We start from the raw sequence: 24,288 nt of genomic DNA, 5'->3' as shown, positions 1-24,288 counted from the left end.
TCTCCCTGTCCTCTTTTCTAGCATCTTGGACTCCTCATTATGTCAAACGAACTTGACAATTTGTGCCTATAGGACTTTTCCCCTTTTGTAAGTATGTCTTGCCCAAATTGCACTAGCACAATGTATATGCACCTTTTGTGTTGTCCAAAAGAGCTGGAAATAAATAAACTGAACTGAAAATACACACTGCATGTGTTAACGCGAATCAATGAGTGACTCTCTGACCACCGTGTGGGCTCCATGTGGAATCGATGATGATGACGATGGTGATGCTGGAAGCGTGGACAGTATTGGCTTTGTTCTGTGTCGTGTCTGACTGGCTGCATCCATTCCACTCCACACACGCTGTCACAGTGCACTCACCAACAACAAGAGCAGTTTGGATGTTTAGTGGACCCGATTTGTTTAGCAGAGAGGGTCTGAACAGCGACATAGAGAAGATTGTTTTATTGTAGATTTTTAGATATCCCTCCTTTGTTAGGGCCGATTCATACTCCTATGTTACCGCTGTTTCGGCGCTGTAGTGCCGAAATTATTTCGGCTCGTCAGAAATTTTCAGTAGCACCGAAGAGCCGACTTTAGGACGGTACCCGCACCCCCGAACCACAAATGACGTCACATTGTTTGTAGGCTCTACAGTGCCGAACCGACTTTTATTCGGCTATAAAATAGGAGTATGAATCGGCCCTTAGACAGACACATTTCATCAGAATTGTCAGAGTGAAGGTTATAAGACCAGTATTTATTTTGACAGCAATTTTGTATTTAGTTTTAGTCATAGTCTTTTGAGTAAAAATGTTTTTAGTTTTAGTCGTCTGAAATGTTTCAGTGTTGGTCTAGTTTTGGTTGACTAAACCTACAGTTGATTTAGCTCCCTGTGGGGGTGTGGAACGCGTGTGTCGCATTTTAAATCGGTGTGGGGGCGAACGGTTCTCGGGTTACATGGATTACAGACATACGTGTACACACAGCTGCATTTATACATAGATATCACCATCATTGTTGTCTCCACCAGGCCGAAGACATGGGGAGAGAGTATGTTTTGCACTCCGTCCCTGAGTCCGTCCGTGTGTGAGTGTGTGTGTGCGTCTGTCCGTCCGTCTGTTACCAGCTAATCTCCGGCACCGTTAACCTGGTCGATGCCAACTTTGCACACACACTCCCTGGATGCCAACCTCTGCCCCAAATTTTCGAATTGCAGCCGTCCAGGTGCTCTTTGAGAGCGTTTTGAAGGAATCGAGAGATTCACGTAATGGCTGACCTATAGGCGTTCCACATTTTAGTGGCATAGGAGCGAAATTAATTGAATCCCTTGTTTGAGCCGAATCTGGGTAGCAGTGCATGTGCACGTGGTTTGTTGAACTCCCTGTTGTGTGTGGACTTTGTTGACATGAAGGAAGTAGACATACATGTAGGCTACAGTATCTTGGTGGTGTAGCGAATCTTGTAGACCAGACACCAGACCCATTGCAAGATGCTGTAGCCTACTCTGTCAACCCTATGCCATTCCAGCCTATCAAAATGGGCAGGGGTGAGGTGGGTTCGGGGAGTGAGGCCAAGTATAGTAACCTGTTTCTGGAAGTCTGGAGCCTCAATTGTTTTCAGAGCCTTCATTGTTTTGAGGTGCAAGAGGTGCATCCGTGCATGCACTATTGTGATCATGTGAATGTGACCGCTTTGCATTAGCGTGCGTAGCCTATAGCTAAGCTTGCGGTTGTCATAGAGTAGCAGCAGCAACAAGAACGAAGAAAGCCGATTACAGGCTACAATATGATCCCACCATGCATCAACACCCACAGAATAAGACTCGGGCATAATTTATTGCCAAAAAAAGACAAAGATGACGACCGCAGCCTCACAGTATAGTATAGGCTATCCTACTACAGATTACAATAGCTTCAAGAAATCATTAATAGCGTGTTGCTGTTGTGATGGATTTATTTGGGGCCTAATAATAATAACAACAACAACAGCGTCACCTGCACCATGCACCGTTAGCCTAAGATTTAGACGCTCGTAGATGTATTTTATCGATTCAGAATCGATCAAATACTACGAAAGTCTAAATCGTATATGCTTGCACCGTTAACATTGACCGCTGTAATTAGGAGGAGGATGCAACGCACGCAGCTCCGTTTGGAACCGCTTTAATAATATCTCCCGAGAAGAGGTTCCGTGTCAGGAGGATATCCCTGCATTGGTATAGAACGGGGGCTGAGCGGTCCAAAACAGTGGCGAAAACCCCTTTTTTTGCAGTATAGTTTCCAAAAAGTAAAGATATTTCTGGCTAGCTACAGATGATAAACAACCGACAGGCACGTAACACAGAACTATGTTCCTCTTCTGAGCTAAGAACGTAGCCATACATACAGTGGGGTTCCAAACGGAGCCAGCTGACAGAAAGAAGCCCACTTACCCAGAACAGAATGTTGAATCCGAAAATGAAGTACTTGATGCAGCAGCTGACTTCATGCCCCTTGTAGTAATTCCCAGACATGGTTGGACCATACTAATAATCATTCAGGAGGACCGTTATTTATTTTTTCCTTAAACGATAAATAACGGCCCCTGCTGCGCGCCGCCCGCGCGCACGTCACGGCTTTGTGGCGGTGGTGGTGGGTAGCCTAACGTTTTTTTTTTTTTTATTGTTGCGGTCCGTTGGAAAGAAACTAACGAACGGGTTCAAGTTGTATCGTTCATATCATTTGTTTTCCTGCGCAATGAGGCGCAGGAGGTCGCTCGGATGCATCATGTTTTGAGAGGCGCGCGCGCGCACGATCACACGCCGATCTCGGGTCCAAAACCATGCAATATAGCCAGGCTAATCCCCCCCACACACACACGCTCTAGTCTCGACTCACACACGCACTGCACACGCACACACACTGCTGCAAAATCGCAAACACGGGGGCGGGGCGACGAGGCTATGACGTAACGGGACATGATGCCTGTATTAATTGTCACGGATTGGTCAGAAACTCGGTTTGACTCTTGAATGACTCGGACTTCGACCAATCGGATGTATGGAACGGTTAGGGGACTTCCGGTAGTTTTACATCATCATATTACTACTAAGGCCTACACAGAAATCATGTAGGTGGTACCCTACAATTTAGAAGACGCTCTTTTATTTTATTTTTTATTTTTTATCCCACAATTTTGCAACCCAATTTCTTTCACCCAGTGTCAATTTTCTAATGTAATCCTGGGTGCTACACTTCCTCTGCCAACCTGGGGGGGCAGCGGACTGACCTCATGCTTCCTTCTATGCATGAGGAGTCCAAGCTGCTTCTTTTCACCTGACAGGGGGGGAATTTCCCCGGCTGGACGTAGCGCGTGGAAGGAACACGTTATATAAGAGTGAATAAATGAATGAAATGCCAAATTACTCCACAAAAATGTGTAAGTCACTGAACAACAACAATAATGAGTACCACAGACGAATAACAGTCTAAGTCCACACTATTGATCCATAATATATAAATGATAGATAAGGGTTCAGGACAACGAGGCCTTTTCGTGGAGGGGTCAGTCTGAAATTTGGACTTAGACTGTTTTTCGTCTGTGGTACTCACAGCCAAGATAACCAAAATGACCAGTGACTGCACAATCAAAATAGCAACAAAAGACTTAATTGAGAATGATTTGGCATTCAACCACAGCTCACAACGATGATCTACCAGCACCAACACAAACTCACAACATAGACTCACAGACACAAACAGACTGACAAACAAATAAAGCACATACGCGCACAATCATACTGCACCATGCACAGGCTACACTACCATTTAACTCTTAAACTCCCTAAGCAAAAACTGAAACACTAACTTAATCATAACTTAACATAACCTGCCTAACACAGCGTCCAGATGTACACTATGGTCCTAACACGTACGCTTAACACAAGAGCGATAAGCCTATTCCGTCACCCTAACTTGAGTCTCGGGGGCACGGTTGGTACAGAGCCATATAATAGAAGAGTTGCGTTATTGAGGGGGCACAGAACAGCCCGGTCACGTGATCCCGGAAGCGCTCGGGCGCACAGCTGCGCTCTCATGGAGAGCCTGATTAGGGACCCCAGGCTGTCCCTAATCAGGCTCTCCGTCTTTTTAGCAAATCTAGAACTTCCTGTTTGAGAGCTAGCAAATTTAAGACATCCGGTTGCTTTCAGAATAAAAGCGTCGTAAATTAAATAATTATTACATTACATTATTAGTATTATTATTACATTACAGTTATGGTGAAGACACACATTATGTTTCTGTGTAAAAATAAGTAATTAAATAACGTAAAAAAGTTGTAAACTGTATGCCTTTTTCTTTCCATTGAAAGTGTACACTGTTATATTAGCAATGATTAATTAAAAGGTATTTAAATTTGCTAGCTCTCAAACAGGAAGTTCTAGATTTGCCAAAAAGACGGAGCCATGTGGATCCATGCAGTCTGTCAACATCCGGCGCAGGAACTGTCCCTAATCGGCGTCCCCAGTAGCGCTAGATGCCGCCATTACGCACGCCCCATGAAGTCAACGGAGTTTGCAGAACTCTGTCTTTTCTAAGGCTCTGGGTTGGTAGTGCTGTCGCCTCACAGCTAGAAGGTCCTGGGTTCGATTCCCGCTCGGGACGCTGTGGGTGCTGGCGGTGTGTTTCCTCCTCCAGTGCCCATACCCGAGGCGGGGTTGGCGAAAGGGCCTTTCTGTGTGGAGTTTGCATGTTCTCCCCGTGTCCCCTAGGGTAGGTACCCTCACAAAAAACATGCAGTAATCCTGGTCTCTAAACTGCCTCCCCCTGGCCAGCCGGGGCGCCTGATGGAGGGGAAAGGAACTGGTTGGAATAACGTGTTCCTTCCACGCGCTACGTCCAACCAGGGAAACTCCCCCCTGTCAGGTGTAAAGGAGCAACTTGGACACTCAGGCATGAAGGAAGCATGAGTTCAAGTCCGTTGCTCTCCCCATGTCCCTATATGGGGACTAGGTTGGTGGAGGGTGTGTAGAGCCCAGGATCACATTAGATAATTGACACAGGGGTGAAAAAATGGGTTACAAAATCGTGGGATAAAAAAAAAATCCTAACTTCAGTCTTGGGTTCCATCCAAAGTCACGTCAAAGGCGACAAAAAAAACCACAGATACGCAGGTCCGTTTTGTGTGGCACAAAAGTCTCCACCAACAATCCTCCGACATCGGGGCGCCAGTATGACGTATCTTTCCTTACAGGGTTCTCGTGGATTAATTTATCTAATTCCTTTGTTGAAGTTGCTGTTGAAATGAATAATGGAGATCCAAGCAGGCACATATCCTTCTTTCCATTTATTGGTCAGCAATCATAGTTACAGGTTACAAGCATTCGTTCCATAGTTACAGAATATTGAGGCCTTCGTCCCAGGCAGAGCGCCTAGGTTCATATTGAGGCCTTCGTCCCAGGCAGAGCGCCTATAGGTTCCCCCTTGTCTCTCTGCTGTCTCTCTCTCACAGTTCTCCCTGATTCTCTGTCCCATCTTATACATCCCTAACATGTGGGTGTCACCTTTGACACCTTTGTGTGTGTGTGTGTGTGTGTGTGTGTGTGTGTGTGTGTGTGTGTGTGTGTGTGTGTGTGTGTGTGTGTGTGTGTGTGTGTGTGTGTGTGTGTGTGTGTGTGTGTGTGTGTGTTTTTTATCCTTTCTTTACCCAGGGAAGTAGCTGAGCACAGGTGCTCATTTTCAGCAATGCCCTGCACATAGATGATAGAACACACAGACAGACACACACACACACACACACACTAAAACCTGGGAGCTGACCAGTACAACCACAGTCTTATACTGTTGGCCACTAAGCAGCTCCAGGGGGAGCAGTTGGGGGTTCAGTGCCTTGCTCAAGGGCACTTCAGCGGTGTTGGGTGAGTGATGACAATCACTTGCCCACCCAGATTTGTCCTGCCCGTCCGGGGAATCGAACCGGCAACCTTTCGGCTCCTCTAACCCTTGTGTAAACATGCAGGCTGTTTTGGTCAGTCAACAAGTTATACCACAGGTGGTCCCCAATGAAAACACACAGGGTTCAGCTAAAAAGCATTCCTTGATAAAGGGGCGACTGTGGCTCAAGAGGTAGAGCAGGTTGTCCAATGATCCATGGGTCGGCGGTTCGAATCCCGACTCCTCCTTTCTACATGTCGAAGTGTCCATGGGCAAGACACTGAACCCCAAATTGCTCCCGATGTGCTGGTTGGTGCCTTGCATGGCTTCCGCATGGGTGAATGTAATGCACAATCTATGTAAAGCGCCTTGGATAAAGGCGCTATATAAATGCACCATTTACCATTTACCATAAAGGACAATGTCCACTTATATAGCAGGATGAACTCACAGCTGGTGTAAGCTTTTACAAATTGTTATCTTAAAGTGTCCCTAGGCTTATTTAGTGACTTGGTATCCTAGCTGACCTCTTCACTCAGGCTTCCCTGCATGTGACCTCCTATAGGCCAAAGTGTTATGTGTACAATTATGACATTATGTTGAGAGGCATAAGCTGTCAAAATATACATCAGTTGTTTTTCTGGTTGTCACTTCAAGTGGGGCCTTGGAATCTGCATGTACAGAGCATCTTAACAGTGTTTGCTGTTGTGTATGCTTTAACAGTTCCATCACGTGTCTTTAGTGCTTTATCATGAATGTTTAGTCAGATAAAAGAAGAGGAGAAACCATGATAGAACACAGAGAGTCAAGTGTCAACATGATCCAATCATTGTGGGTTCAAATCCCACTCTGCTCTATACTCTGAAACTCTGAAAGATAAAAGCACACATCTCACTCAGTGTGGCAAAGGTAGTGATGGTGGAGTGGATAGATCGCAGATACCTGGATGTTTGCGCTGCAGCACTCGCAGGTTCAAGCCTCATGCCATCACCACTTATAATGGATCCACTGAGAGACTTAGTGGAACTAGGAAAACAACTGAACTGAGGATAACTAGAAGCAGATTGGAGTTTCTAAGTAAATGTGAGTTTTTCACGTGCCAATATCTGCCATTGAGCCCGATTATACATTTATCAAATTTATCAAATTATCAAAAGCACTATATTTCTAAAACCATGAAACATTTCACAGATTCCTTTTCAGGCAAACATGTCCACTGTAAGATGAACCTAAATAGGTTTGATGGGGTTTCTAGGTGTAAGTATGTAGGACTAGTACTAGTAGCATGCCAAAGTTTGTGCTATTGCCATTGAGAATGCATTGGGCGTTTAAGTAAAATAACTCAGAAACTACAAAACATTTCAAAGTAAAAAGTTCCAGCATGTGTGCCCACAGTAAGCTGAATTATAAAAAAGTGTGAATGGAGTTTCTAGGTGAAAGTGCTTTTTTGACGTGCCAATATCTGCCATTGAGCCCCATTGTAAATTTCTTAAATTTGAAACCACTATATTTCTAAAACTATGAAACATTTCAAAGATTCCTTTTCAGGCTAACATGTCCACCGCAAGATGAACCTAAATAGGTTTGAATGGGGTTTCTAGGTGTAAGTATGTAGGACTAGTAGGCTGCCAAAGTTTGTGCTATTGCCATTGAGAATGCATTGGGCGTTTAAGTTAAATAACTCAGAAACTACAAAACATTTCAAAGTAAACAGTTCCAGCATATGTCTCCACAGTAAGCTGAATTATAAAAAGTGTGAATGGAGTTTCTAGGTGAAAGTGCTTTTTTGACGTGCCAATATCTGCCATTGAGCCCCATTGTAAATTTCTCAAATTTGAAAGCACTATATTTCTAAAACTATGAAACATTTCAAAGATTCCTTTCCAGGCAAACATGTCCACCGTAAGATGAACCTAAATAGGTTTGAATGGGGTTTCTACAGTAGAAACCCCATTCCATTTCCGTGCTCTATGGCACGTCAAAAAGTCACTTTTACCTAGAAACTCCATTCACACTTTTTATAATTCAGCTTACTGTGGCTTACATGCTGGAACTTTTTAATTTTAAATGTTTTGTAGTTTCTGAGTTATTTAACTTAAACGCCCAATGCATTCTCAATGGCAATAGCACAAACTTTGGCATGCTATTAGTCCTACATACTTACACCTAGAAACCCCATTCCAACCTATTTAGGTTCATCTTACGGTGGACATGTTTGCCTGAAAAGGAATCTTTGAAATGTTTCATAGTTTTAGAAATATAATGCTTTCAAATTTGAGACATTTATAATGGGGCTCAATGGCAGCTCTATGGCACGTCAAAAAGTCACTTTCACCTAGAAACTCCATTCACACTTTTTATAATTCAGCTTACTGTGGGCACACATGCTGGAACTTTTTACTTTGAAATGTTTTGTAGTTTCTGAGTTATTTAACTTAAACGCCCAATGCATTCTCAATGGCAATAGCACAAACTTTGGCATGATATTAGTCCTACATACTTACACCTAGAAACCCCATTCCAACCTATTTAGGTTCATCTTACGGTGGACATGTTTGCCTGAAAAGGAATCTTTGAAATGTTTCATAGTTTTAGAAATATAGTGCTTTCAAATTTGATACATTTATAATGGGGCTCAATGGCAGCTCTATGGCACGTCAAAAGGCTACTATGTTGTTTTTCTCTCTTTTTTTTATCGTCGGAAATCATGAAAAACGACATAGCCTATACTATAGTACAGTATGTTGTCGAAAAACCACTTTAAAAGAAGTGAGGGGGTCAGTTTATTTTCCATATTTATATATATATATGTTTTCCCCTCACAGAATGTATAGTACACATGGCATGCGTCATTACAGGTTCATAAGATCTACAATTTGGGGGGAATAAATAATAATAATAATAATAATAGCTTGAATTTATATAGCGCCTTTCATGAACCCATGAAGGACGCTTTACAAAATGTACCAACAACAATCAAAAACTATATGCCATAAGCCTGAGAGAATAAGTGTCTTTGGGCAGCTGTGGCTCAGGAGGTAGAGCAGGTCGTCCAATGATCCATGGGTCGGCGGTTCGAATCCCGGCTCCTCCTGTCCACATGTCGAAGTGTGGGCAAGACACTGAACCCTACATTGCCTCCAATGAGTCGGTCGGTGTAAGCTTGCCATGCACCATTGGTGTGTGAATGTGGGAAGTGAGGACGCTGGCGTCGACTGTTCGCCGCTTCACCTCCCAATGTATGAATGAATGAACCATTGTAAGCGCTTTGAGTAGGCACGTAGTGCATAGAAAAGCGCCATAAAAATGCAATTCATTATTATTATTATTTTCAAGGCAGCCTTAAAAGAGTCCAGTGTCAGGAGCATGGCGAATCTCTATTGGAAGAGCGTTCCACAGGGTGGGGGCTGCCACACTGAACACTCTGTCCCCGAAGGTTCACTTGACTGCCTTGGGGACAGAGAAAGAGGTCCAAATTTGTGGACCGCAGGTTCCGTGTCACAGGAGGTTTATGGAGGTAGCCTGGCTGGTCTGGCTTATTAGCCAGGCTATTATGGAGGAGGCCTGAGAGGTAATGTGGAGAACCGTGCTAAAGGAGAACCTTATATGGTACTTTTCTCTTTCTTTGTGTAGTATATAGGATGTGTATGTAGGATCAAGGAGTGTCTTCCATGTCCTTGTGAAGTTCCACTGGACTGGCTGCATTCCAATATTGCACGGTGGTTTATAAATGACAACTTAAGTGTGAATAAATACGTTTAGTAAGTTTGTTTGAGAACAGTGCAGTTCAGGAAGTCACCAAAAAGTTACCGTGGTTACATAAAACATCAGGTGGGTGTCATTTTTGTTGCCATAAACCCTACCCCTCTCCCCCACTGTACATCGATGGCTTTGGTGCCTCACTATAGGCTGGACTTGAACCTGAGGTCTTGGATACAGGGATGAATACTAGGGCGACTGTGGCTCAGGAGGTAGAGAAGGTCGTACAATGATCCATGGGTCGGCGGTTCGAATCCCGGCTCCTCCCGTCTACATGTCGAAGTGTCCTTGGGCAAGACACTGAACCCCAAATTGCTCCCGATGTGCTGGTTGGTACCTTGCATGGCTTCCGCCGCAATCGGTGTATGTGTGTGTGAATGGGTGAATGTAATGCACAATCTATGTAAAGCGCCTTGGATAAAGGCGCTATATAAATGCACCATTTACCATTTTATCAGTGCCTGCGTTCTGCTGGCACCATGCCAAAGACCACAGAGGTGTCTCCACACATTTACACACGTTTTTTTAGTGCTGTTAAGTGTGGTTTATGGGTGTTCAAAACATGCTTCACAGTGAAGGAGGATTTTAACCCACAATCTACAGATCCTAGCCTATATATATATATATATATATAGCATTTCACGTTCCCAAAACTATCATGATTCATGACCGACTACTGCAATTCTCTGATTTTGTCATAGATAGTATTCGAGAACACAGCAATTGATTCAATGTTTGTTCACTGGAACACCACAAGAACAGTTTCCCCAGAAATAAATCCGTCTTTTGTGCTTATTGTAGCTATTTTCAGATTGACATGGAAGCATAAACCAAACGCCCAATAGTGTATGCTATTCAAAATTAAACACTTTATTTTTTTCCAACACCAATTGTGGCAATTCTTCATATGTAGAAAACAATATACAAAATAAAGCAGCATTTTGAGATTTACATGGTCTGTGCACCACCGTTGCAAATGTAAATCTACTAGTGAATTATATGGAGTTTAAAGAATAAGACTAGACTGCAAAAAAGACCCAGTTCAAAATTACTTTTCAACTTACAAGTTATGGTCCTTGTAGCCAACACCAGGTGTAGCTAAAAAAATAGCAGATCTACAAGCTCACAATGTGTTGCAAGGTATCACTTTTGGGGCTAGTAGATCTGCTATTTTCACCATTGACATACAACAACCATGCACCGCATATCGGGTTTAAGTGGTTAAGACTCGAGAGTAAAGATTCAAAATGTACATGATGAGAAAAAATGCATTTCTTGCATCTGGTACTTTTTCTTTCATGGCATAGAGATGAGGTCCGATCTTTACGTCACCATTGACTGAGAGTGTGGCAACTCGCATGCTATCTCAACTCGCATGCTATATCAGATCTACAAGCTCATAGCGCGCCACTCGGTGGCATGCTACGAGCTTGTAGGTCTGCTATTTTTGAAAAATCGAAGAACGACTGACATAGAAACATAGCTTTTTCAGAGAACTGTCAGGATGTAGAAGACATTTTTAGAATCTGATCTCAGGTCAAAATGGGTTTTAAAGCCCGTCTTTGCCATGGCACGTGCCAGTCTCGTGTAGCCCGACGACCACACCTCCCGAAAATTCTAGTTTGTCATTTCCGTTCACAAAAATATATTTTTAAATATCTTTAGAGCTTATTTTTTTAATTTCCATTTCTGCTAAGCAGCAAGCTACATACTATATGCTTAGATGATTTCTATCTATATTAGGATACATTTGCGGGAGGAAGGCTGTATGACGACATGTGTGGCGACATGATGAGACTACACGTGCCAAGGCCGCGGCGGTGCCATCAACAGCCTCCTCCAGTAGTCCTCGTTGGGTGTCGTTGGCCACGTCCTGCACCAGCTTGGCGCCAATGTTCTTATATTTGTCCTTTCCTTTGTGTGTGGGTGTTTGTGTACAAGTCCGTATACGTTTGATGTGTGTGTGTGTGTGTGTGTGTGTGTGTGTGTGTGTCTATGACAGTGGTCCTTGGGTAGAGTACAGTTGGTAGACGGTCCTGCTCAGAGCTGGCCCGAGGTTCCTGAAGAAACAAATGGTAATGTCGAGATGTGCATAGAAGTAGTAATCGGTTTTAGTTGATTTTAAAAATATATATAGAACATTTATCAGAATTGTTTCATGTCAATTTGTTGATATACAGCTCATTCTAATCTAGAATATTATGGAAAAGTTCATTTTTACTCCATAATATAATTCAAAATGTGAAACTTTCATGTATTCTAGATTCATTGTGCATAAAGTGAAATATTTAAAACCTATTTTTGTTTGAATCTTGAAAGACATTATGGCATACAGCTCGTGAAAATAAAAAAAATCCTATCTCAAAATATTGAGATAGCAATACTGAAGCATGTGTGCTTCAGTACGTTGACAAGCTATATTATGGAGATGCCGATTTTCCTTTTCCAGCAGTACTTGGCACCTGCCCACAGAGCCAAAACTACAGTACCAGTAATAGGTGTACTAACTGACCATGGCATTTCTGTGCTTAACCCTTAGACAGATTACTACTGGAAAACACGTGGAGTTTTGCATTAGTCTTTTCTGCCCTGTACGTGATTTTCCGTAGTTCTCTTTTTTTATTAATACCAATATATTAATTCGGTCCGCACCTCTGTATATAGTATTGAGCATAAATATCAACTACATTTCCCAGAATTCCCGTGTCACGTGACACACGTGTATGCTTTCCTATTGGAAACTGACGCCCAGCCCCCAGTGAACAGGGGGGTTGGTTGACTCCTCCGAGGTGGGCACTGGAGGAAGAGTTTTTCAGCCAGGTTTGCAGTCGCCGCAAAAAAAACAATCTGAAAAATGATCCATCCGTGTCCAGTGGCATTCTCCAGTCCCAGACCGTTGGCCGGGCTGCAACATCCACCCTCGCGGATTACACGTGTGCAATGTTTTTTCTTCTCCCCACCGGAGTTACCACCAAGGCTGATGCCTTCGCTAAAAGGTAATTTTATTGTATTCGAAAATGCCCTAATATGACATGTCTAGTAAGACGATCCCTATATTTGGCCCGAGCCGACCTAGTGCTGATATCAGATAGATGTGGTAGAACCATATATGGATAGATCTAACTGGTTTAGTCATCGTGACATGCATAGTCGGAGAATATATAACAAGGGTCGGTACTATAGGTGATCGACGTAGCTAACAAAAACATCTGATCAAATGAATGTATTGTACTGTGTCTTTGTGGGCCGAATCGTGGCATCGTGGCATACAAATAGATGTTTGTATAATTAGTATCACGATAAAATAATATGGCGACGTTAGAATGACACCACCAATGAGTGATCGCGTGTAATGTAGCTGCCCAGCGTATATCCAGCACCATCACGTCACCACATTCCACTGGCTGTTGGCTAGTAGTAGTTGCTAACAAACACTGCACAAATGGTACTGGCTATTGGCCGGGCCACAAGCCCGGGCAATAGCCAGTACCAATGTTGCTGGATGATTGCGACGCAATGGTGCTGGATATACCCTGGGCAGCTAGCTACATTACCACCGATCACTCATTGGTGTTTCATTCTAACGTTGCCATATTATTTTATCGTGATACTACTTATACAAGCATCTATTTGTATTTGTCATGCCACGACTCGGCCCACAAAGACACTGCACAATAAAATCATTGATCGCCAGCAGCCGGGTAAAACGCCATGTAATAGTAGCGTGCACTGACTACAGCTAAAATGTTTATTTCTTTTTATATATTTAGAACTGGCATCAGATGAGGAGGAGGAGGAGGAGGATGAAGAGTCAAGACTGCGATGGCGTTCTCCGACACTGAACCGGATTCATTCATTCATTCATTTCAGGGGGGGCAGTTTTTGGGTGTTTTTTTTATTTAGCCTACTCACACATAACCTGACTCCGCCAGATGGGGCAGCAGAGAGTACACTGGGTTCCCCCCTCCTGCTCCCATCTGGGAACTCTCAGGCAGACTTGATGCCCGGCCACAAAACGGCCTGGCCAATCAGCAGCAGCTAGAAGCGAAGTTGCTCACAAAACGGCCTGGCCAATCAGCAGCAGCTAGTAGAAGCTAGAAGCTGCTGCTAGAAGTTGCTAGAAGCTGCTGCTGATTGGCCAGGCCGTTTTGTGGCCGGGCATCAAGTCTGCCTGAGAGTTCCCAGATGGGAGCAGGAGGGGGGAACACAGTGTACACTCTGCTGCCCCATATGGCGGAGTCAGGTTAACTCACACACACACACCGTCAAGGACTGGGTTTGGGGACATTTGGGAGGAGTAGCTCTGATCCATAGCTCTAAATGCGCATTTAGAGCTATGGATCAGAGCTAGGGGAGGAGTAACTGTTTTGTATGTAGGCCTATTTATTTTCTGTAATATTTATCATTTTATTATGTTAGTAGTCGTAAAAAATAAAAGACGCTTTTACAATGAGTTAGACCTGTCATGACTATTTTGTTCACTATTGTGAGGTTTATTGTATATGACTAAGCAAGTTTCAACTGTGATTTACTCTGTAACGGTAGATGGTAATAACTCAATTTCTTTTTTATAATACAGTATACATTCAAGTCTATATTTTGATACATATCATGGGCACCAAGTCATATCAAAACAATGTCCTTGGATGTGTTTTTTATCAAAACTGTGTTTCTTCATAACAGGTTTTTGAGATACATGCATGAATAGACAAGGTACTGGTAAGACTATGTAAACATGGTATATATCAAAATGTGCGTTAGAATGTCTAATTTTACCCCAAAAAAGAATTGAGTTTATATGATGTTCCAATTTCAGAGCTATGGGGACTTTTAGCTGGATAGGTCAGATTGATCATGACTGACCATGCTATTTATAGATGGCAAAATATCTACAGTGGTACATGTGAGAAACTTTTTATTTTATTTTAATTGAACTAGACAACTCACCCTTTAAAATGAGATATTGCATGGCTATGTATGCCCAGCAGAAAAAAAGTTATTTAGAAAATAAAACTTCAACCGGGCATAACTTTTTTTGGTTGTCCTAGAAACAGAAACAGTGTAAATGCAGGCTCTTTTAAATGGCTTCCAACACAAGAACTAAACATTTTATCAACTCAGTTCATTTTTTTCCTGGAAGCAGACAAGTCAAGCTTTCTCTGAAGGTCTTTCGTTGTCACACATTCACAACAGAGAATTTTCAATAAATCATTCAAAAACGCCATTCTGCCATAGAGAAGTCTACAAACTATATAGAAATCCTTGAAACTCTCAAAGAGTTAAGGGCGTGCCAGCTTGGTGAGAAGGACTGTATTGTCAAAACATAAATATACAATGCAGCACAGAGCATAACTAGAAAAAGTGCCCTTCTGGGCACAGGTCTCCACCAGGAGGATATTGTGTGTGTGATGTTTGGCAAAATATTTAGGAGCAATATGAACGTGTGTGTGTGTGTGTGTGTGTGTGTGTGTGTGTGTTTGTGTGTGTGTGTGTGTGTTTGTGTGTGTGTGTGACGCGGCTTGGCCTGTTGTAGCGCCACCATGAGGCTGATTTGAAAACTGTCAAGTGGCATTTCTTCCAAAGCCTAGTGGGAATATGCATGCACAGTTTCACCCCAATCGGATGCTGCGTTGAGTAGTTGTGGCCAATCGTAGCCAATGAGGGTGGATTATGAGAAATCAAACAAACGCGTCTTGATCACATGACTATGAAGAGCATGTGTACCGATTTGCGTGAAATTTGGATAAAATCTGAAGGAGTAATATTAGAAAATGTGTTTTACATATGTCGGCCTCCTGGTGGCGCTATAAAGAGCAGATGTGAAAAAATCCAGGCAAAGGTTTTTCCTTGGCCTCTAGGGAGTTGGCATACAAAGTTATCCACATATCCGTGCAGTTAGAGGTAAAAACACTTTTCGGCGAGTTATAGCGCCACCATGAGGCTGAGTTGAAAACGTTCATGTGGCATTTCTTTCTCGGCCTAGTGGGAATGTGCATGCACAATTTCACGGAAATCACACGATGTGTTCATGATTTGCAGCATTTTGTTTGAAACTGAGCACTCCTGCGAACTTTGGAAGCCAATCTTAACCAATCAGGATGGAGTCTGAGAAATCTGAAAGACCCGTTTCGTTGAATGGCTCTAGAGAGACTGTGTACCAATTTGCGTGATGTTTGGACAAAATCTGTAGGTGTACTGTGCAAAAACTTGTTTTGCACAAAGCGGCCTCCTGGTGGCGCTATAACAGGCTGTTCTGGAAATTGGGGCAGAGGTTCATTGTTGGCATCCAGGGAGTGTGTGCAAAATTTGGCATCGACCGGGTTAACAGTGCCGGAGATTAGCTGTTCACAGACGGACGGACGGACGGACACACGGACGGACGGACGGACGGACACACGGACGGCCGGACGGAGTGCAAAACATACTCTCTCCCCATGCCTTCGGCCTGGTGGAGACAATAATAACAATGGAATGGAATCAAAGTGAATCCTGCAAACCTTTTGAGTTTCCCGTATCGGATAGAGGAGAGAAGTTTCTCTTTCTCTGCTTCACTCCTGCATTGTTCATAGGCTGTGAGAAGACTGGACACAGAGAGAGAGAGAGAGAGAGAGAGAGGGAGGGAGAGGGAGAGGGAGAGAGACGGAGAATAAGTGATTACATGTACAATAAATCTGTGTAAATGTGTCTCTTCTGTCTGAGTGCATCTTTTACATGAAGCACTGAGAAAACTGTTGCGCCTTTCTTCGTCCTTTTTTTCTTTCCAAACTTGACTACGGTAGCGGTGGTCTCAAAAACACAAGGGAAACTTTGACAGGAAAAGACTCGCTCACCGTATAGAAAATAGAAGTAAATAGAAGGTCCTAGGAAAATAGAAGGTCCTAGGACCTATATAGCACTGATGAAGGTCCTAGGACCGAAACGTTTGCTTTTTAATTGCACGGAGCACTGAGCACTTTATGAGCATGATAAAATAAAGGACAAATATTTTCTCAGTTTAAGGAGTTTTACTTCTATTTTCTATACGGTGAGCGAGTCTTTTCCTGTCAAAGTTTCCATCTTTTACATGACCAATACATGCTTATATATATATATATATATATATATACACACACACACACAGGTCAGGGAAACTGTAAATAAATGTGTCTTCTTTTGTTTTCCAACCGCTACAGTTGTGACCGCAAAATGTGAGCGCTCTCCACTGGAACAAGACAATTCATCCCAGATTGTGCTCATCCCCTGCAAATACAACAACGCTCCCCTCAAAACAGTCACATAAGGCCTGGGCCGTGGCTCAGCGGTCCAGGCACCTTGGCTGGTAATCCAGTCTGGCAGTGTGCCGCGGGTTCGACTCCCGATCCCGGCGGCCTTTACTGCATGTCTTCCCCCCCTCCCATCTCTCTCCCCATTTTCCTGTCAGCCTACTGTCTGTCCCTCCATACAAAATATAAAATAAAGGCGAAAGCCACAAAAAAACATTAAAAAAAACAGTCACATAAGAGTGTGAATCAGTTAACCCATTTAGGCCTGACGTCGAGAAAAAAAGAAAAAAAAAGTATTTTGAAAGAATATATATTCAAAGATTTGTGCCGCATTTTCACGTTTTTTCAAAAATAGCAGACCTACAAGCTCGTAGCGCGCCACTCGGTGGCGCGCTACGAGCTTGTAGGTCTGCTATTTTTCAATAGCTAAAGAGTAACATCATGCTTAGTTAAAACACCAAAAGGGGTTCCCGTCTCGTCCAGAATGGGTAAAACGGTGCCAAAATCCAACGCTATTCCCAAACTTAAGCGCAGAAAAACTATGCCTAACCCTAAACTTATTTCTAACCTTATCCTCAGTAAAAAACAAAAACAAAACGGCGACTCACTAATTCTCGTACCAGTCGCCGTGGGCTCTCCCGCGCCTCCCCGCTCCTCTGGCCGCGACAAGACTGTATCAAATATGAATGACTGACTATCGTAAACGATACAGAGACACCTCCCAGACAATATCACAGAGACAGTTTGTTTATTTTTGGACCACAATTCTTATATGTGACAATTTAACGCTTTGTGTGCCCACACAACACCCCAGGGTGCCCACTTTTTACATTCATTTTTTTGACATATCTTTTTTTTTTTTATAAAAAAAAATATATTTTTTTTTTTGCAAAGACGTCCACAGACGTCTTGGGCACTACATGCGGGACGTTTCCCAGGACGTCTGTGGACGTCTTGGGCACACAACCTTTTAAGATGACCCCAATGATATTCTCCATAGAGAAAAACTACCGTGAACCAGGGGATGAGCGAGTGACATCAGGACTTTGGCGCTTTATAATAAACTAGAGAGTTGACCGTGGGGGGCCTCTACGGCGGTACCCGTTGGGCACTGGCGAATTTGGAATGATGCAAGTTGAAAATGAATGCCCCACCCAGATATTATGTCTGTGTTGCGCTTACACACAAACACATCAACCAGCACTGGACCTATAATATCTATATCATTTATAACGCTTCAGCGTCGCCTGACATGCTGCGGATTTCCTTCTCTCTCTCTCTCCGCTCGCAGCTCACGCCGTTATCCTGTCGAGAACGGGGAGGGCGGGTGGGCGCGGGGGGAGTGCACGGAAACTGGTACGAGAATGTGTGAGTCGCATCCCAGCGACCCACGAGACAGTGGAGAAGCGCACGCATTTACATTGCTACTGTGTACATTCAGAAGATTCAGAAGGTGAAAACACATTTATGTATTGCAAATGCTGACCGTATATACAGTACTTCATTCACTATGATCATGAGGATATACTTGCATTACCTGTGTGGCGTTTGGTATTGTTCCAGTATAGCAGCGGCCTTGTCACCAGACAGACCACTGACCTGCATCAACTGCCTCGCAAACACCTCCCTCACTGTCTGGCACTGAGACACAAACATGAAGGGAAGGTTACGCACAGACACAAGCATGCACATGCACACAAACACTCACACTGGATGCGTCACATCAGTGTGACAGCAGCAGTGTTCATTTTGACAGAAACCTTTTATTTAGTTTGGTCTTAACTAGGGGTGGGTCCGACCAAGCAGGTACCAAACCGAACATGCTTGGGTACCGGGTACCCATTACATTAATTCAATTTCGGTTCTAACTATCGGTTCCTACAGACGTGCGCAGTCACGTGCTAATTATTTATTTATTTAACATCAAAATCGGGTGAAACACTGTTGTAACGCCAGGGCTCCACCGGACGCGTTGCGTTGCGTCTGCGTCGCGTCAAAAAACGCACCGGTTCAATTTTAATGCACGCGTCGCGTCTCCGTCAACGCGGGCAGTGGAGCCACCCTTCATTGATTAAAAAGGGAACATTCCCTGACGGTGACGGAGACGCGACGCTGACGCGCCCGGTGGAGCCCGGCCGTAAGGAGTAGCTGCTGCGAGCGTCTCTTTCTCTCTATGCAGACGGGGGACGTGGGGGGGTCGTTTGGGGATAACGTTTGCGCTTCAGCCAGTCAATCAGTGAGACAATCACACGCAGCTGAGTGATCAGTGAACGGCTGCACGCACATCAAAGGCAGAGTCTCACGGCTGTACAGAGTTGCTAATTAATGGCTGTGTCTGCACTCTGCACTCAAAGAAGGAATCACTTCTGTCCGTGACATGGAAAAGTTAAGACTTACTTCTGTATGTGAAAATAACCAATTCTACAGTTTGAATTGTACACACGCACATATAGAGCAAATATAGGCCTAATAATATATTTTTTTGTGTGTGTGTGTGTGTGTGTGTGTGGGGCAGACTTGCAGTGCTCCTCAGTCTGAGATAGGCTTGCTTTTGTTATTGTCGAATAAAGGATATGTTACTCTATTCATTACATTTGACTAAGGCAATAAATAGGAATAAAACTTTTAGTTAAATAAACATTTGACCTATTATTTTAAATAGTTATTTTATACCATTTGGAACCAAAATAGGGAACCGTTAGGAACCGGAATCGATAAGCAGAACCGGTACCGGTACCGGATTCACAAAAAACCCAACGATACCCATCCCTTGTCTTAAAACATTACAATCATTTATTTTTGTTGTATTCCAAGTTTATTCAAGTTTTTATTCAAGTTTTATTCAAGTAAGACTTTAGTCGACTAAATCTACAGTTGATTTCGTCAACAAAAATGTATTTTGATGGCGTCGTAATGGCTGATTTGACACTTTGTTTCATGCTGAAAATAGCTACAAAGCTATATCTACAAGCTCACAGCAAGGGTTTTCATAATGTCTTTAGTCGATGAAATGAACACTGGACGCAGTACCTCTGCTCTGCCAAACAAAGAATGCATCATGAAGGATTCAAACTAGGCATGTAACGATATATCGTATAACGATATTAATCCCGACGATATGAATCGATTCGAATCGATTCATTGAAATACATTTTTTTGTTTTTTTAGGGGGCTATGTGAAATGTGAGCTTTAGTCATATTCCATCATATTCAAGTGCTTTTGGAGAGAAATTAGTCACTTTCAGTAGTAGAGCACTGTAGAGGGGAGCTGTGTGTGTCTGTGCCCAGGTGATGATGGTCGTTGATGCTCACCAAGGAAGGCAATTATGTTTCTGCACTGTCAAAAGTAATGCTACTTCTTTTGCAATGTAGTTAAATAAAACATCTCAGGGGGGGAAGATAAATGATATAAAATTTAAAAAAACGGTAATCTTTCTTTAAAATATATATTTTTGAGTGGTGTAAACCACTCCTACGACTGGCTTTGTTAGTTTACGTGTCTGTCTGTCTGTGCCAAAAAAATTAGCATGGTTGCTACGGTCACCCAGTTCACACGGGTGTGATTTCATTACGTCAGACATTACCTCAGACCACAGCTGATCAGGCTATATAAGACCTTACACCACTCAGTTCACACGGGTGTGATTTTTTTAATATCGTGAAAAATCGTATCGTGAACCTCATATCGTGATACGAATCGTATCGTGAGTTGAGTGAGTCGTTACATGCCTAATTCAAACGGATGCTAGTAGTACCGGCCCGGGACTTCACCCCATGCGCCACTCGAACGGCGCCATTTATTCATTTGCTAAAAACGTGTTATTATATATTTTGTTCATTACTTAATTTCCGTGCGGCACGTGGAATAATGAGGCTTCATGGTTGAATCTCTAGATTCTGTACCACATCACGTACGCTGCAGAAAAAAGGCGGTCTTTTTGTGTTCCACGCGTGGCGCTTCAAAGAAACACTCATGTTCTGTCCTTTCAGTTTATAGAGCACCGAAGTCCTGACGTCACTATCAGTTGAGGGCGTCAATCCACAGGTTCGTCTACTTTTTATTTGCATTGTAATCTCCATAGGGGGATTTTAGATCGCCTCATATAAGAACTGTTTGAAAAATAAACCGATCACCCCGGCCTTTTCACTCATATGGATATGAAGCATCGACTGAAGGTGGAAATGTACAAATATACCCAAAGAGTAACAAAAAAAGCGAGCCAAACAACCCAGAGACTACATTTCCGGGTAGGCGGGTGGCTGCATCTGGCCGTCGCACAACAGAAACGGAATGTTAATTACGTTTATTTTATTGATATTTAATGTTTCGTGGTTAGTACAAGTCGAGTCATCAAACAGCTGAGCTTACTTCAACGAGGAATCTCAGGAACGCAATGTGTTGACAGCTGGGCGTGACGTATATTAGCAGCGACATTGCCTTCATATGTAGTTTCAAGGCTTTTGCGGCCACATTAATTCCATTTTCTCCAGAAACTGGCTGTATCAAATATGAATGGACATCATAGGCCGGGGTGGTCGGTTTATTTTTCAAACACAGTTCTTATATGAAGCGACCTAAAATCGCCCTATGGAGATTTCACTGCAAATAAAAAAATACATGAACCTGTGTATTGGCGCCCTCTACTGAAAGTGACGTCAGACTTCGGTGCTGTATTATTAAAGCAGTAAAAGCACCCGGCAAGGGCAAGTTTGTTTCATATCGTTACTGACGTTTGTGGCACGCATTCCTTCCGGTGTTTTCGAAAGAAACATGACAAGAAAGTTTACAATTATGTACACGACCGACCACCTCACACACACACACACACACACACACACACACACACACACACACACACACACACACACACACACACACACACACACACACACACACACACACACACACACACACACACACACACACACACACACACACACACACACACACACACACACACACACACACACACACACACACACACACACACACACACACACACACACACACACACACACACACACACACACACACACACACACACCTTGTTCTTAAGCGATCCGAGGTTGAACTCGGCGAAGGAGATGAGAGAGGAGGAAGGGTTTTCTCTGGCCTCTTCTACCTCACTCCCGCCGTCCACCTCCGGCTCTCTGGAATGACAGAACAGGGTCTTGTTCTGGAGGAGATGACATTAAGAGAGAGGACGAAAAGAGAGTGCTTGAATTGTATATCAGTTGATACTGTTGCGTGCGTGTGTGTGTGTGTGTGTGTGTGTGTGTGTGTGTGTGTGTGTGTGTGTGTGTGTGTGTGTGTGTGTGTGTGTGTGTGTGTGAAAGAGAGACCGTTACCTGGTACAGTTTGGTCAGGTATCGGGTCATGACAGTCAAGTAGGCTACAGACTCCTTCACATCCTGTACTCTCTTCACAAAGAAACCGTCCACCACCTAACGGACGTGCACGCACATGCACACACACACGCGCGCACACACACACACACACACACACACACACACACACACACACACGCGCAATATTATCTTTTTAACCCATTGAGGCCTGACGTCGAAATAAATAAAAAGTCTTCTGAAAGAATATATATTCAAAGATTTGTGCAACATTTTCACGCTTTTTCAAAAATAGTAGACCTACAAGCTCATAGCGCGTGGCGCGCTATGAGCTTGTAGATCTGCTATTTTTCAATAGCTAAAGTATAACATAAATGCTTAGTTAAAACACCAAAAGGGGTTCCCGTCCAGAATGGGTTTAAGATCTTTTGTAAGTGCACAATTCATTACACAATTCATTTAAACTGAGTGTGTGTGTGTGTGTGTGTGTGTGTGTGTGTGTGTGTGTGTGTGTGTGTGTGTGTGTGTCTGTACCTGTGTGTTGATAATAGCTTGTTGTAAAGTGCTCTCGGGTATACTCAGGTGAGATGCTGCAGCGCCACACTCCTCCACTAGGTAGATGGGTTTATGTAGACCACACCTCTTCAGGCGAAACTGAGGATGGGAGAGAGCGAGAGAGACTTGCCATCGTCAATTCACTACAATCATTGGAGAATAAACAAGCCGAGATAGGTAAAGTACATTCACATGCACTCTTTCACATGTGCGCACACGCACGCACGCACGCACGCACGCACGCACAGACACACACATACACTAGGGGCCGGAAATCTCTAGGTACCTGACGATCCGACTCGATTCCAATTCAGAGGTTTACGATTCGATTATGAATCGAAGCATCTTGATTCCAATACATGATTTATTTCCTCCTCACTGTGTAACTAAACAGTAAGTAACAGAGAGGCTAATTGCCTCTCTGCCACCGAGTGAAACGCTACGAGCTTGTAGGTCTGCTATTTTTAGAAGATTTTTTTTAATTTCGACGTCAGGCCTAAATGGGTTAAAAAAAAAGTAGATTTCTTAAAAAGAAAATAATAATTCTGCACCAACATAAAAATAATAAAATATACGATTTTTGTGAATCGATTCGTAATAATCCATGATGTCTGCATTGCGATTAATCTATGAATCTAACACACACACACCTTCTGTTCTCTGAAGCGTCCATCGATGATGCTTCCACACAGGTCATCGATCCTCTTCCTCTCGATGATGTAATCCAGAACCAGCTCTCTGCTGGGGGGAGCACGCAGCTGGCCTGTGGACAGCGACACAAGCAAGGCCTCTCATTCGGCGTTGACTTCGTCGACTAAAACTATGACGAAAAATGTTCGTCGACTACTGTAGAAGCCATATTGTGTTTTGTATTTTCTGAGTATTATTTCTGTTATTATTTAGCCTTATTAGTTTTGAGAATATTCTGTTGATTATTGGATAATTGGTTTATTGTTTTGGGCACAAACGGCCACGCCTCCCAGGCCTAGGCTTTAATTATGGACAGGTGTGGGGGGAGAATTCATGCACCTACGTGGAGACATGTTTTTTTCCCAGTAGCACAGAAGAATGAGTAAATGTTTGTATTATGCACTTTTATTTCCAGTAAAAGCAAAGCAAAATGAATGCAACTTGTGGACATTGAAATTCTTCATGCCAGCGTAAGCCTACACCCATAGACTGGGTGCATCAGTGGGTTTGTCATTGAATTGTTTGAAAGCCGACAAACAGCACTTACAACTACATTTTCTTCACTGACGAAAACCGAATAAAAGCTATAAATAAAAACTGAGCTATGATGACTAAATATACTGACAATTTCGTCAACAAATAAAAACTGGACTAAAATGTTAGGGAGGGACTAGTGGAGAAGAGATCCAGTATAGAACTAAAAGACATGTCATTTTATGCTTGGTTGCACTCTGAAAATAGCCGATCTACAAGCTCACAACGCGTCGCGGCGAGACCCA

At 43.2% G+C, this 24,288-nt stretch overlaps 2 protein-coding genes across 10 annotated transcripts in view; both read right to left on the bottom strand.

Annotated features, from left to right (window-relative positions):
* LOC306914104 (tetraspanin-5-like) overlaps positions 1-2,824 on the bottom strand; it is a 30,408-nt gene extending 27,584 nt beyond the window's left edge. For all 4 annotated transcript variants that reach the window (XM_079491020.1, XM_079491021.1, XM_079491023.1 and 1 more), the window contains exon 1: positions 2,417-2,824. In XM_079491020.1, coding sequence (XP_079347146.1) covers positions 2,417-2,497 — 81 coding nt within the window. In that variant the 5' untranslated portion in view covers positions 2,498-2,824. The remainder of the gene's footprint in view (positions 1-2,416) is intronic.
* A 7,679-nt stretch (positions 2,825-10,503) lies between these two features.
* Positions 10,504-24,288, bottom strand: part of mus81 (MUS81 structure-specific endonuclease subunit) — a 31,532-nt gene continuing 17,747 nt past the window's right edge. For all 6 annotated transcript variants that reach the window (XM_079490723.1, XM_079490722.1, XM_079490726.1 and 3 more), the window contains 7 exons: positions 23,470-23,582; positions 22,799-22,918; positions 22,268-22,363; positions 21,964-22,095; positions 18,456-18,559; positions 16,154-16,237; positions 10,504-11,716 (listed from right to left, as the gene is read on the bottom strand). In XM_079490723.1, the coding sequence (XP_079346849.1) occupies positions 11,650-11,716; positions 16,154-16,237; positions 18,456-18,559; positions 21,964-22,095; positions 22,268-22,363; positions 22,799-22,918; positions 23,470-23,582 (716 nt within the window). In that variant the 3' untranslated portion in view covers positions 10,504-11,649. The remainder of the gene's footprint in view (positions 11,717-16,153; positions 16,238-18,455; positions 18,560-21,963; positions 22,096-22,267; positions 22,364-22,798; positions 22,919-23,469; positions 23,583-24,288) is intronic.

The sequence above is a fragment of the Electrona antarctica genome, assembly GCF_951216825.1.
Source record: "Electrona antarctica genome assembly, chromosome: 21".
Lineage (NCBI taxonomy): Eukaryota > Metazoa > Chordata > Actinopteri > Myctophiformes > Myctophidae > Electrona > Electrona antarctica.
This window is presented reverse-complemented; position numbering and strand designations above follow the sequence as displayed.